The 15,462-nt window shown below is 39.7% G+C and overlaps 1 protein-coding gene across 1 annotated transcript in view; it reads left to right on the forward strand.

Moving 5' to 3' along the window:
• jakmip2 (janus kinase and microtubule interacting protein 2) overlaps nt 1-14,805 on the forward strand; it is an 83,395-nt gene extending 68,590 nt beyond the window's left edge. The window contains 5 exon segments of the mRNA XM_034177998.1: nt 6,909-6,957; nt 7,159-7,313; nt 7,463-7,528; nt 10,146-10,222; nt 13,825-14,805. Of these exon segments, the coding sequence (XP_034033889.1) occupies nt 6,909-6,957; nt 7,159-7,313; nt 7,463-7,528; nt 10,146-10,196 (321 nt within the window). The 3' untranslated portion in view covers nt 10,197-10,222; nt 13,825-14,805.
• The last annotated feature ends 657 nt before the right edge of the window (nt 14,806-15,462 follow it).

The following is a 15,462-nucleotide window of genomic DNA, read 5'->3' on the forward strand; positions in this document are numbered from 1 at the left end:
TCAGGTGGACAAGCTGGAGTCAGAGAACAGTCGGGCACAACAGGAGCTACAGGATTCCAGAGACCAGAATGAGCTGTTAGAGTTCAGGATACTGGAGCTCGAGGTGTGCCACAAGGATCCCTGTCAGGATTCTGCTTTAGTGACTTCACAAACCCTCATTTTTAATGAGCACAAATGAGTATCAAGATGCCGTATCAATTACAACCTTTTCCCTACGGAATTAAAAAATTTTGCTTGGCTGTGAAGTTAGAAAACACATTTTAGTTCCTATTTAGTGTGTACCGATCAGACAGCGATTCTTTTTAGAATTAAAGTGAAATCTCATCATATTTCACCAGTGTTCATTAGGCAGTCTGATATAAATGATTTTATTCCTAAAAATTATAGTCCTTGGCTTTGGAAAAGCTGAGGCATGTACCTTGTAAAATGCACAGAGTGTATTAATAGATAAATGAGCCTTTGTGGACATGGACACATTTCAACCTGTGGCTTTCTTGTGTTGTTTGTTCAGTTTTGGGGGTTGGCACTCAATACACATTAGTAAGACTTGAGCACAGCGATTCCTTTGGATCTACCGAATACTGCCATCTGCTGGCCATGTCTGGGCTTGTTGCAGTGAATATCTCTACTGGCAGAAATAGTCACAGAGAATTCTAAGACCATGACCAAAATGCCTTGAAAAATGTTTGTAAAATATCATCTTGAAGACTTGGACAGTCTTCATCAGCAGTCCAAAGGGTTTGTGACACAGAGATTCAGTGTCAGTATGACCCCACAAACAAAAGACTGAGGACTATGGGATGTCCTAGGCTTCCTTTGGTGTGTTACACCACTGTGTTTTACATTTTGCCCTTTATGCTTTCAAAGGTGCTGCTACTCTTTCAAACGTTGCTCTCGTGTTCAGTGACAAAGGTTTTCTCTTTGTCTCCAAACTATATCAGAAGGTGCACCAAATTGTGCTTCTAATGCTTGAGTAAAGATGTTTCATGCTTCTGGTATTGGGATTGGCTGTAAGCTGATTTTCAGTGGGGTGGTACAGTGGCTTAGGTTAGTAGCTGGTGATGGACTCATGCTACGACTTTGTGCCCATGTATATTGTGTTGTAACAATAATGTGTTGCTGTAGGCATGAAGTTAAATCTAACACTGCTGCTAACAACTCTGTTTCTCGAATGTGCTTCGTAACCAAAAGCGTTTTGATGTCACAGTTATAGTAAAGACTTTTACTGTGAAAGTCACAGTGATTGTGGCAACCTCACGCTGACGTACTTCATGAGACTCGACATTGAAGTTTTTTTACAATATACAAACATGACGTTTTTTTTTTTGTTGTTGTTGTTTTTTTCCAGGAAGTCGTTTAGCAACATTACTGTCTGAAATAGATTCCATCATGTATGACAAAGGAGAGTGAGCAACACTAAGGACTAGGGTTGGGAATCCAGCTCATGTTGGATGAAATCTGGATTGTTTTCTAGCCGGATGGTGATCAGACCTGTTTTTCAAATCCGGCTCGTCCTATATATGCATCTAAATTCAATCAGGCTCGGTCCGAAAGAGATGTGTCTGGAAGTGAGAGTGCGGGAGTGTGTGCAACTGTGCATGTAGATCTGGATATGCCAGCATGGGTGTGCGATCAGGATGTGACACATGGAAGGGAAAGGGAACTGACCTGGTGCATTTTCTAGGCAAGAAGGCGCAGCAGAGAAAGAAGGCTGTTTGCTCTCCTCGCCGTTGCAGCCGGACTGAATGGCGCCATAGTGGGGGAGGACGCTGTGGGTGCACGGATGTATTGAGGAAGTTTGACCTCTTGACCCTTAAGTTAACTGGATTCTAGACACTTTTGTGTTCAGACCTCAACCAATCCTGCTCAGATTTACTCAAATCTAAACAGACTGATTTATCATTCAGATCCAAAAAAAACCCCAACAAAAATGAACCATTTGAATACTCAAGCTAGATTGCCAGCTGTGTCTGAAAGGGTCTAATTGATGGCATTTTGCAAGCTGGAGCTAAGCTCAATTAAGAACAACAACAACAAAAAAAACAAAATGTTGGAATGTAAATCGACAGTTTCCACAGTTTGGACAAACTTTTAGTAAGTAAAGAAGCTTAATAATGCATTTACTCTCTCAAGATGTTTTTGTTGTTTCACTGTGAATGCAACATATTCATGTCTGAGCATTTTTCACAGATCATCCTTATTCTTTGTGCACGGTGAGTCGGGAGACACCTTTTAACGCTTGTGCTGTTTTTTTGTAGGAGCGTGAGCGGAGGTCGCCTCCGTTCAACCACTTGAGGATGCATCCCTTCTCTGAGGGAATCAGCGCGCTGCAGATTTACTGCATGAAGGAAGGAGTCAAGGTAGGAGCAGTGCTCAGTATCGTAAAGAATCAGAGCAGGTTTTAGTCCCCATATTCCAACAGCAGACCTTTAGCTCTCTCTCTCTTTTTTAAATGTAACAGCAATATATCAGTGTTAGAAATCTTCTGAGGTACTGTCTATGCTTGACAAATACTGAGTTAGATTAGGTAGAACTTTATTATTCCCTTGGGAAGACTCCGTCAGGAAAATTGAGGTTCCTGCAGCATTGTATAGCAGCACAAAGGGTAAGAAGCACACAGAGTATCAAACGTGAAAGTTAAAAACAGTTTGCAAATCTAAATATAAAAATTAAACAAATATAATTATCAGAAATACTGCCTGCTACTGGTTTACTGGCTACTAGTGTTCCTCTCCTTCCAGTCCTCTGTCTTCTTGTTGCTAAACATTCTAACATTCTAAACATTTTGAATAAAAGTTGCATTTAAATGCCTTTTTTCACAGGATGTATGCATACCAGACCTCATCAAACTTCTTGATATCCTGGGAGACAACGGGGTAAAGCATATCCACATATAGCCTCCCCATGTCAACAGGGATGCTCAAGCAGGAGCCTTTTTTTTTTGGTGGGCAGGGGGTCTAACTTTGTTCAAACTTTTCCCTCTTTGTATAGAACTTGAGAAATGAGGAGCAAGTGGCCATCATTCAAGCGAGCACAGTCTTGTCACTCGCAGAAAAAGTAAGTTTGAATGTTTGTCTAAAATATCCACAGTGTCAGGATGCAGACTGATGTGTGCTGTTTGCTGCCCTCTAGTGGATCAGCAGATTGAGGGGACGGAGGCAGCGCTTCATCAAAAGATGATGGATCTGAGATTGAGATGGTGAGTTACAATAATTGCTGGAGATTTGATGCACTGGAAACAAAACAAAACAAAAACCCACAGACACATTCAATTTAGAACTTAAAGTCATTCTGGGTCAAAATATGTGCAGAAATATTCATATTGTAAAATACTCCTGATTTATTTGTTTATTCAAAATGGTATATTGTTTCATGACATGACTCAGCATTAGTTAGTAATGGAGCACCATATTACTGCTGAATATACAAACAAACTGTTTTATTTATTTATTATTATTCTTTTCACTTATCCACTGTCCGTGATTGCTCCCCTGCACAGGAGATGTTCTGCAAACAGAAAGGATATCTAGAAGAGAGTTGGATTACAGAAAACAGGCACTGGACCAAGCCTACATGGTGAGTATGTGCATGTGTACTTGGATATTAATCACATTTTGCAGTACTCTGTTGATAGAGAATTATTTCATATGTAGGGACAAAAAAATTTGTTTTCTTCTTCAGGTAGCGCATGTAGCTCAGGTGTGATGAGGAGTTGGGCTACCAATAAGTAGACCTGGGTTCAACCTATGAGCACGCAAACCTGTTTGTGTCTCTGGACAAAACATTTAATCTGCATTGTCTCATTCCACCCAGCTGTAAATGGGTACTGCCTTGGCTGGGGAGGTATTTGGTGTCCCAATCAGGGGGAGTCGTACACTCTCCTCCACTTTACTCTACGGAAGCTGGGATAAGCACCAGCATGAGCTTTTCTGGTGAATGAAAATGGCAGATAAACATAATGAAATGCTGGACGAGCACTATGATAGTTTAATGCTTTGCCAGTGTGGCCACAATTACCATATTTTCCGTACTATAAATCACACAGGAATATTTGTCACAGCTATGCATTGTAGAGGGAAAAACATATATACAGGGTGCGCCTATAAAAATGTTAGCACTTTTTAATTCATATAATTAGAGAGTGTACTACAACAACCCACATTGATGCCCTCTAGACCAACATCCATCAGGAAATTCGGAGAATCCCTCTTGAGATGTTTGGCAATGTCGTCACAAACTTCATTGTGCGTGTTGCAGCTGTAATCCAAAGAAGAGGAGCGTGGATTGAACATGTCATCAATTATTGAACTGTGCGGAAAACAGAGACAAAGTGGGAAACCTTGGTATCAAATGTTAATTTGATGCTTCTGTTACAATTCTGTAAATAAAATTTTCAAGTAAGTTCTCATTTCAAAAATTATGTACGATCAAAAGTGGTAACATTTTATTGGCCCACCCTGTACATCACACCAGTCTATAAGTCACATTTATTTTTGAAATGTGGTGATACAATTTAATGCAACAAGATGTGAAATTAATTTAATCGGTGCGTTATTTATATATAGCCTAAATGTCACATTATTGAGCAGAAGCAAGAAGCTAATGTTATTTACGAGGCACAAAATTTGAACAAACGGCTTCTTGCCTAAACTGAACAGACAGTCACGGGTGAGGTAAACGTACACTGTAATTAAACATTTAAAAATTCAGCACAATATTTATTTAGAACGCAAACACTGCCTTAGCAACCAGAAGCTAATAAGCAAATTAATGTAGTTAAATGAGGCACAACAACTCCAGTAACTGTTTCCTGTTGCCACTGAAGGGACAATCATAGGTGACGTAATGTGCAATGTAATTAACTGCTTAAAAAGTCATCTCATTATTCATAACACACACTGCATTAGCCAGCAGAAGGTAATGAGCTCATTCATGTTATAGTACAAGACACAAAGAACTCAGTAAATTGTTGTCACTTAAGGAATGATCATAGGTGAGCTAAATGTGCAGTGTAATTAAACATTTGAAACACATTTTAAGAACATTTGAAACAAATAATAGCATTCCCATAGCTTAGCCTAGCTGACTTGCTGTTGCTGTTCTTGTTGACTCACATGCCCCTGAACAAGTGCAAAGGTATTGTAAAGATTATATTCCCTCTTTATATTCCAGAAGCACGGCATTTCAGTTTGAGAGCATGATTTCTTAAATTTATATATTCTCTAAGACACACATCTTTCTCAAGTCACATTAGAACATAAGTCGCAGGACCTTCAAAATAGTAAGGAAAGCATTGTCTGGAAAAACACAGCAGTTTCCTTGAGCCACACGATGCATTCATAAATGATATTGCCGTTATCAACCAAATTCACATTCTAAAGGTTCACCAAAGATACCTGACAAGATAAATACTCCAATAATCACACATGATGTGTAATGTGTATATATGACCAAGAAAAATGTTTTTAGCAACTGTGTGCTAATTTATTCTCAAGAATTAATTAATTCTCACAACATTTCATGTTTTGTGAGCTATTATTTTATCGACTCAGCTATCTGCTGTACAAGACACAGAGAACTATAGCCTCATTTCTTTAGAATTGATGTAAATGAAGTCCAAAACATTTTTGCTGACTTTGAATTCAATTTCAGTTTCAATTTAATTAGCGTGTAATGCGCCATATCACAGCAAAAGCCATCTCAAGGCACCTTACATGGAGCAATTCAACATAAAATTTAAATAAATTAATTAAAAATGAATAAAAAAAATTTCAAATACATAATTAAAAACAGAACTAAAATAATAAAACAAATAAAAAATAAAAACTATTCATAAGAAAGAAAATAAAAATGGGTTTTCAGTCTTGACTCACGGTCACAGGAAGACTGTTCCACAGGGTGGGTGCACAATGAAAAAAGGCTCTTTGACCTGCTGACTTCTTCTTCACCCTGGGAACACAGAGAAGTCCCGCATCCTGCGACCGCAAAGCCCGGACCGGCAAGTAAAGTTCCACCAGATCAGCCAGATAAGATGGCGCCAGTCCATGAACAAAACCTCAATAACAAAACCTTAAAATCTGCTCTCACAGAGGCAGGGAGCCAGTGCAAGGATGCCAAAATGGGTGTGATATTTTCAGACCTTCTGCTACGTGTCAAAAGTTTGGCGGCAGTGTTCTGAACCAGCTGAAGACCCCTAATGCTGGACTGCGGTAACCCTGAAAATAAAACATTACAATAATCTAATCTAGAAGAAACAAAAGCATGAATCAGGGTCTCAGCATCAGCCATAGACAGGATGGGGCGGATCCTCGCTATATTTCTCAGATGGAAAAAAGCAGTCCTAATAATATCCCTGATGTGGAGGTCAAAAGACAGCGTGGGATCAAAAATTACTCCAAGGTTCCTCATTTTGTCCATGTGATGTATGACACAGAAACCCAGGCCGAGCGCCAGCTGGTCAAACTGATGCCGATGTCTCGCTGGACCAAGAACCATCATTTCGGTCTTAACAAAGTTTAAAAGTTACTAGACATCCAACTTCTCACTGATAGAAGACAGTCCTCCAGGAATTTTATGGGAGTGAGATGGCATGTAGAACTGAGTATCATCAGCGTAACATAACATTGAAATGTTCATGTTTCCATTCAGTGACTTGTCTCAAGAAAACACATAATTAAAGCAATGATTTTTATTAAAAATAATCCTTTTATTTTCTTTGTCCAGTTGCTTATAGGGTATAAAAAATGTGTATAAATATGGGTTTAATTCTTAAATAGTTAATGCAATGTACAGTTAAAGCTGAAAGTTTACACTATACAAGCACATCTTGATGGTTTCATTACAACACCAATGTGGTGGTATACAAAGGCAAAATTACAAAAAAACAAATATTTCTCTTCTCTAAACAGCAAATCCAGGAGTTGGAGGCAACATTATACAATGCCTTACAGCAGGACAGGTATGTCACACTCCAGCATGTTTACACGCATATTATTATTATTATTATGAGCAGGTGTAGAAAATAGATATATTATTATTATTTATAACATTATTAGGCAAAATGGAGAAAATCTCACATGAAGATGTTGTCATGAGTGGAGACATGAGCTGAACCCATCACAGTGTCTGCTGTAGTATGTTTGCTGGTTCTTCTCCTGCAGGTGATAAAGTATGGTGAACCTCTGGATGAGCTTCAGAGGGATGAGCTGCGGACGGCGGTGGAGAAACTGAGGCGGCAGATGTTGAGGAAGAGTCGAGAGTACGACTGTCAAATTCTCCAGGAGAGGATGGAGCTGCTGCACCAGGCACATCAGGTCAGTTGCTGATCTGTGTGATTGGACAGTTTTTTGTGTGATCACATGGCAGCACTGAGGAGCCGTCTGTGACCCTCCTGGCTTCTGCCTGTTAGAATCACATGTCGTTTTTTTTTTTCTGCTCTTCCATGCTGCTTCCTTGTTTGCAGAGAATTCGTGACCTTGAAGACAAGACGGAAATCCAGAGGAGGCAGATTAAAGACTTGGAGGAAAAGGTTTGTCACGTTTGAGTTAATGTGACCTTATTTTGCATATCTGGTATTGTCAGACATGAGCTATAGTGACGGCCAAAGATGTTTTTTTTTTTTTTCACAGCCCATCAGATGATGGTCACTCTTCAAAAAAAAAAAAAAATATATATATATATATAAATAAATAAATAAAAGGAGGTTCAACATGGTTTGAATACCCCCCCCCCCCTTTTTTTTTTTTTTTTTTTTTTTAGGAGACCAGCTCATTTGGCCAGACTTTATACTCATTCATTTTCAACGAAAACGATCGGTGTCATTTTAGAATTGTGTTATTTTGTACCAATGAAAAGAGGTGAATGCATGAGTGTACGCTCGTGGGATATCTGCCAGATCTTTGTTTCTTGGTATCAAAATCTGTATTGGGAGAGAAAAAGATACAAAATATGGATTTTTTTTTTTTTTTTGCATAATTATAGAAAATTTACTTATTAATTACAGTGTATGTAGTAGGGGTTGTACAACTTCAGAGCTTTCTAAAGTCAACATTTCATAAAAATCGGGTCAAAATTGATGAACCACTGATGGTGTCATAAATCAAGAAGGGAATGTTTTATTGCAATCTCCGTGCAGATTTGTTTGTGCACTGAACTGTGCTACCTGTAACTCTGATCATCACTCTATATCACTACTATTTACTTATGACTTATTATTAACCTTCAGCTATAAGTCTGACATGAAAAATGAGTACAACATTGAGGTGTTGTTGGTACCTAATGTCTAAAGTCTGGTTTTCATTACTGATTCCCGATACCCGTTTGTCTATCATTTCATTCAAAAGTGGTAAAAAGAGTATTGTAGGACATTGTGACCATTTGGGAAAGTTTAAACATGTTGTAGAATTTTATGGCATCAGGTAGAAGTGAAAAATCTGATTTAATTGGTGCAAATTGGGGTAATCTTGCATAAAAGCAAGTCAAAGTTGACAGTTGGGTACAACGTGCAGCTCCGTCTGATCCTCCTCCAGCACATGAAACTCATGAAAAGCATGTGATGCTCATCAACAGAAGACTCTTTTTTTAGATTTTAACAAAGCCATTTTAACTTTTTGGAAAACTGGGAGGGAAAATGCAGAAGTAGCTTTTTGCAAAAACATGTAATGGGAATTGCACGTAATCAGCAATAATTGCTTACAATCATAGAATAGTATGTAATAGTAAGAACTGCAATTACATATGAATTTTGGCTGCAATTTGTAAAAATTGGACCCAATTTCCTCAATTTTAAAATGGGGTCAAAAATCGCTAATGGAAGACCAAACTAATATGTTGAGCTGGGACTTCGCCGAGGGCAGTCGCATCTCTGATTAATTGATCTGGATTAATTGATCTTGATTAATTGCTGTATTTGTCTGAAGTAATTGGGTGTGATGTGAATTGTCCTTTTAGGGGTCAATAGAGTTGTTTGAATCTTGAATCTATGAGAAGAATACAACAGCATGAAATACAAATAAATCAATAAATAATTTATGAACACAAACAACTAAATCTACTTTTTACAGTACAATAGATAGAAAACTTTATTTTCTATTTGCACAAAGTACATTTGAATTATTGCAATTACTTGGCAAACTGGCACTCAGATCAGGATAATAAGCAACAGAACTGATTTTTTAATAGTACTACCTTTGAGAATTAAAATATCTGCTGATATTTACACTCCTGACTTCATGTGTTCTATTGGTGATCCTGGTTTGTTTTTAATACACTCAAAAAACTGACCCAACTAAATGAAATTATCTTGCATAGATGTGCATTATTTGACTTGGTGCTGCATATATTTATGAGATGGAAATCATGCACATAATTGAATTGAGTTCATATTTTGAGTGTACCCCTATTCCACAGAGCACCGTTCCTTCCCATTTCGCCCCAAATAGCAAATCAGGACATGTTTTGAAGTATCAGCACTTTGAGCTTCTGATATAGATTGAAAAGTGCTATATAAATGCAGTCTATTTATCATCTTTGTCAATCTTGAACAAACTTGGTATGCACAGTAGTTACGGCCATCGTCAGCACCAGTTTTTAAATCGGACTGAAATTTTTGAGGTGTTCAAAAATTTCATCCCGATTTACCAAATTGTCATCATTACGCGGCCACTTTCGGGTGTTCGTAGTCTTAACAAGTTTACGGAGTAGTCTTAGTGAGTTCAGCTTGATACTTGTTTGCTTGTGCTCCATCAGGGTAAAAATGTGAAGCAAAACAGCCTTTGTTGTGGCTGAGAACACAGCCGGGGCAGCTTTGCTTTCGTTTTTGAGCAGGTTGCCAGGTAAGAGCTTTATAAACCAGCCAGTTGCCTGCACTTTCTAAGCCATCCATTCATCCCGTTTTTGCACTCTTTCAGCATCGTGGGTGATCGTAATAGAACGGTATCCTGTGGAATAGGGATGTTGGTGTGGTGAACTTTGGGGAAGCTGGAATGAATTCATGCAACTTTTTTTTACACAAGTATTATTCAGAGCTGATATCATGTGTTCTCTGCTGTTACTAACAGATCTCATGTATTCCTCTAATTCTCTTTTTTGTCCCCTCTGTCTTCCCTTCTTTCCCCCTCTCTCTCTTTTCTTCTTGCCTTCTGTAGTTTCTGTTTTTGTTCTTGTTCTTTTCTCTTGCCTTTATCCTTTGGCCTTGAAGTCTTTGGCGTGTCCCTTAGAAAAGGTGAGTCTTGAGTAGAAAGCTCAAAATGCCACCGCCTTCTTCAGGACTGCGGCCAGATATTTTTTTATATTTTCAACTTATTAATTTAACTGCATTTTGCAGAGTGCATACCTTAGGTTTTACAAAGCCTAGGAAAAGCTGACAGGCTTTGCTTTGGGATTCTCTGACTGCCTCCACCATTACTTCCTCATACAATTTGTCTAGCATGAGCATTATTTGTATCAACACGCTCGTCCATTCCCAAAGGAATGTTCCCATATTGTGGTGGGATGGAGGCTAAAGTACAGATTAAAGACATGTTTGTCTCTTTGTAACTGCATGGCAATAGTTCATTTGTACAACCCCTGGCAAAAATTATGGACTCACCGGCCTCGGAGGATGTTCATTCAGTTGTTTAATTTTGTAGAAAAAAAGCAGATCACAGACATGACACAAAACTAAAGTCATTTCAAATGACAACTTTCTGGCTTTAAGCAACACTATAAGAAATCAGGAAAAAAAATTGTGGCAGTCAGTAACGGTTACTTTTTTAGACCAAGCAGAGGGAAAAAAAAATATGGAATCACTCAATTCTGAGGAAAAAATTATGGAATCATGAAAAACAAAAGAACGCTCCAACACATCACTAGTATTTTGTTGCACCACCTCTGGCTTTTATAACAGCTTGCAGTCTCTGAGGCATGGACTTAATGAGTGACAAACAGTACTCTTCATCAATCTGGCTCCAATTTTCTCTGACTGCTGTTGCCAGATCAGCTTTGCAGGTTGGAGCCTTGTCATGGACAATTTTCTTCAACTTCCACCAAAGATTTTCAGTTGGATTAAGATCCGGACTATTTGCAGGCCATGACATTGACCCTATGTGTCTTTTTGCAAGAAATTTTTTCACAGTTTTTGCTCTATGGCAAGATGCATTATCATCTTGAAAAATGATTTCATCATCCCCAAACATCCTTTCAATTGATGGGATAAGAAAAGTGTCCAAAATATCAATGTAAACTTGTGCATTTATTGATGATGTAATGACAGTCATCTCCCCAGTGCCTTTACCTGACATGCAGCCCCATATCATCAATGACTGTGGAAATTTACATGTTCTCTTCAGGCAGTCATCTTTATAAATCTCATTGGAACGGCACCAAACAAAAGTTCCAGCATCATCACCTTGCCCAATGCAAATTCGAGATTCATCACTGAAATGACCTTCATCCAGTCATCCACAGTCCACGATTGCTTTTCCTTAGCCCATTGTAACCTTGTTTTTTTCTGTTTAGGTGTTAATGATGGCTTTCGTTTAGCTTTTCTGTATGTAAATCCCATTTCCTTTAGGTGGTTTCTTACAGTTGGTCACAGACGTTGACTCCAGTTTCCTCTCATTCGTTCCTCATTTGTTTTGTTGTGCATTTTTGATTTTTGAGACATATTGCTTTAAGTTTTCTGTCTTGATGCTTTGATGTCTTCCTTGGTCTACCAGTATGTTTGCCTTTAACAACCTTCCCATGTTGTTTTGTATTTAATTCATGGGAACATACATCATTTGAGGGAAATCCATAGCGTATTTCGCCCCAGCAAACGTCAAAACCTGCAGACAAATTCAAGCCAGATGCACTTAATAACTCAGATAATCAGATAATAACCATAACTGTACACCGTCAGACACCAGCCACCAGACAACTCACCTGTCCAAAAGCAGCGCTGCAAAATCCTCGTGAGTTTGATCGCCAGTCTTCTGTCGCTGCAGCAAGTGGTCAAACCCCTCCACGTGACCTGTGACGTCACCCCAATGGCGTCCTGGCTTTCGAACTTTTGGCACGTGCCAATAATTCAGAATTTGTTTCGATACGGATGAATTTTAATCATGTTCAGATGAATATTTTGGGAATCCTTTATATTAACACTAACGAACAAAATTACTTTGGTACCCGTCAAAATTATAACAATCGTCTCAATTTCAGGATGCTTCCTGGCACTCTAGCTTTAAACATGCCATATCCGTTCTCTGGAATGCTTCCTCTGGGGCATCTACCCACTCGCTTTCTTAATGACGTTGGTTAAATGCCCACCCTAAATTAATATCTTATTAAAGTTGATTAAACACCCACTCTAAAATAAATTTCATGACTCAACACATTGTTTTCCACATTTTTCTCATCCCTTCTGTGTCTTACCTGTGACGACATCTTCATTGTCCACTGGTAGTCGTCACGTGACAATGATGTCAGTTTGAGAGTTTGCAGTATGAGAGCTGCACACAAGGCGGAACAGATTTGGCACCACCTGTCACTAAATGGCTAAGTTATTTGTGGTTTATTTTTTTAATTTGTGATAAAATACAGTATGTGGAGCGGTGGGTGTTCAAAGGAATATCCTGTTGGCTCTCATGCATCAGCCCACCCCCTCTTCAGGCACTATTTCGCCAAGGGCATTCTGACACCCGGGGCATTCCGATGACCAAGTATGACAATTTTGTTTTGCTAACAAAAAGGGCCTAATAATAATTTCGAAAGGGAAAAAAATGTATTTGACCATTGTCTTCTCACTCATCCTCATTTGTCTTTTCTTGCTTTCATTTATCTTTCTTTCTTGTGTTCTCATCATCTTGTTCTCATCATCTTAGGTCTGCACAGTTATGGCAAAAAAAATAAATAATAATCGTCCATCCATCTTCCATACCTTCTTACTCCAATTAAGGGTAACGTGTGGGGGTGGGGGGTGGAGTGGAGCTCAGTAGTCATAGGGTGTGAGGTCGGGTTCACTCTGGACAGGACGCCAGTCTATCGCAAAGCCACATGTTCATCCAACCTGCATGTCTTTGGAAGTGGGAGACACGGGCAGACACAAACACGGGCAGAACATGCCAACTCCACACAGAAGGCTCCAGGTGGGAGGCGAACCTACAACCTTCTTGCTGTGAGGCAACAGTGCTAACCACTAATCCACCATGCTCACATAATAATCATTTTGGCCAAAATTTAATTCTCCATTATTCAACGCATTTACTTAATGACTTTTAGTGCCAAACAGAAGTTGGCAAAGTAACAGTTTTATTTAAATTACCTTATTTTTCTAATTGTTGGAAGCCACAGTCATATTTGAAATCCATTTTTTTCCCAAATTGCCCAGTTTTAGTTCAAAACATTAACAGACCAGATCAACTGACCTACCTGCCCAACTAATCTGGGTTCCTGGATTGGAATCCCACTCATGCTACCTGTCTGTGTCCTTGGAAGCAGTCTACGTGGACTCGGTCCAACCAGCTGTAAATGGCTACCAGGCTGGGCTTGGGAAGTAACCTGCACTAGACTGGCTTCCCGTCCATGTAAACTCAAGTAGACTCTCATCTGCTTCATAGTCTGTAGTCTGGAGATAAGCACTGGCACTGATGGGCGCATGGGGCCTTTATAGGTCTAACTTCTCGTTCAAATTATTCTTCACTCTGTCAGGGCTTTTTTGTACACAGAGACATACACACATTACAATATCCTGTGCTACCAGCAGTGCCCAGATTATAAAAAAACTCTAATCCTGAACGTGATCATTTGCAACTGTAGTGTATTTTGATGTAACCTCTACCTTCCCACATCACTGTGTCTCTTTCTCAGGTGACATGTCCACTTGGACATCTCATCAGTGTTATCTGTTTTTTGGACAAGCATGGAACAGTTTGCGGGCCGGCGGCCACCCGCGTCATAACATCAGTGACGGCTGTAGGTGGACGTGTCGTGTGTTGACCCTGAACGTTCACATCTCTGATTTTCCTTCTTCTTCTTCTTTGGATGTCTGGATGCTGCCAACAAAGACATTTTCCAAATGCTGTTGGCGTCAGACGTCTGTCCAGACAGTTGGGATCCACCTAACAGAAGAACGTACACGCATACACTCACGACACGATACAAAACACGCTTTGACAAATCCAAACCAAAGCCTGTGACAAGCTGTCTCTGCCGTGCAGGGGACGAGTGTTCATTCCATCTTTCCACAGCAGGAAGAAAAAGAAACCACTCCTTTGTTTCTCCTTTATAAACCAGAAAGGATGTTCTTCACGAATGCTGAACAGAAGAGAGCCAACTCAGGGCCCACGAGCGTGGAGGCTGTTTGGACAGAGTGGTCTCAGGTCAGGCTATGGCGGCAAACGCCCGGAAAAGCCTCACACAGCCTGCTTGGTGCCGCCGGACGTCTCCCCTCCCGCCGTGCCCCCTACAGAGATGGTGCGTGTACAGACACGATAGCCAGGGGAGGACACTCAGGTTTTCCGCCACACACTTGCATTGTCCACGCGGGAAGCGATGTTGTTCAAATCCTCCGTCCCCCTGCGCTCAGCCTGGATCTCCATAGAAAAAACGTACAGATTGTGAAAACGCATCTTTATTCTGTCTGAAAAACCAGCTGACTGTATGAGTTTTACTCTCTGGTTTTCTTCCTGGTCGTTACTGATTTTTTTTTTTTTTTTTTTTTTTTACAGCTCCCAAAACTTAGACACTGTGTACTAATATTTCCACAGAGAGAAAAACCTCCCCCCTCTTCTGTACTGTAATATACATTTGTTGATATGTACATGAGTCTTATTTCATGTAGTGTCCCCCTTCTGTTCCTGTGAAAAGTTGCACTTTGTTTTCCTCCTGAAGCAGCTCGAGCAGTTGATGCACTTGGCCGTTACGAGTGACTCAGCGGAGTATAAATTGTGGTGACAGCTGCATAGGTGATCTTTATTTAATTCAAGTTTTTAACTGAAAAATCTTTGAATATGAATGTGGAATAATGGAATTTATGGCCTGGCCTTCCTCTCTCACTCCTCTATAGCATTTCTTAAGTTTTTTGCTTGACCAGCAGGTGGTGCTGGTGTCATGTAACCTTTAAAAGGGTAATATTGTTCAAAATTAGATTTTAGTTAATTTTACACATAAATATAATTGGGGTTTTGTGGTAATTATCCTTGAAGTCCCACAGTCCTGATTTCATATAGAGAAATTCTCCTTATATGATTGTTCTAGACTAGATTGTTCTAAACTTCCGTGGCAAATGTTGCGGAAGTCCATATATGGACTCCTACTTGCTGTGACACACCCACTGAGCCAATTTGTGCTCTGTGTGACATGCCCACACAGTCTGAAGGAAAGAGTGTGAAGGGAGAGGGGGTGTGGCAAACAGCAGCTCCTTTTCATTTAAGCAACAGGCACAGAAACAATTGGTTCTTCAAGGATGTCTATGCAATATTTTTGGTCCCAAGTTTTCAGATCTGT

Source organism: Thalassophryne amazonica, chromosome 9 (assembly GCF_902500255.1).
Source record: "Thalassophryne amazonica chromosome 9, fThaAma1.1, whole genome shotgun sequence".
Lineage (NCBI taxonomy): Eukaryota > Metazoa > Chordata > Actinopteri > Batrachoidiformes > Batrachoididae > Thalassophryne > Thalassophryne amazonica.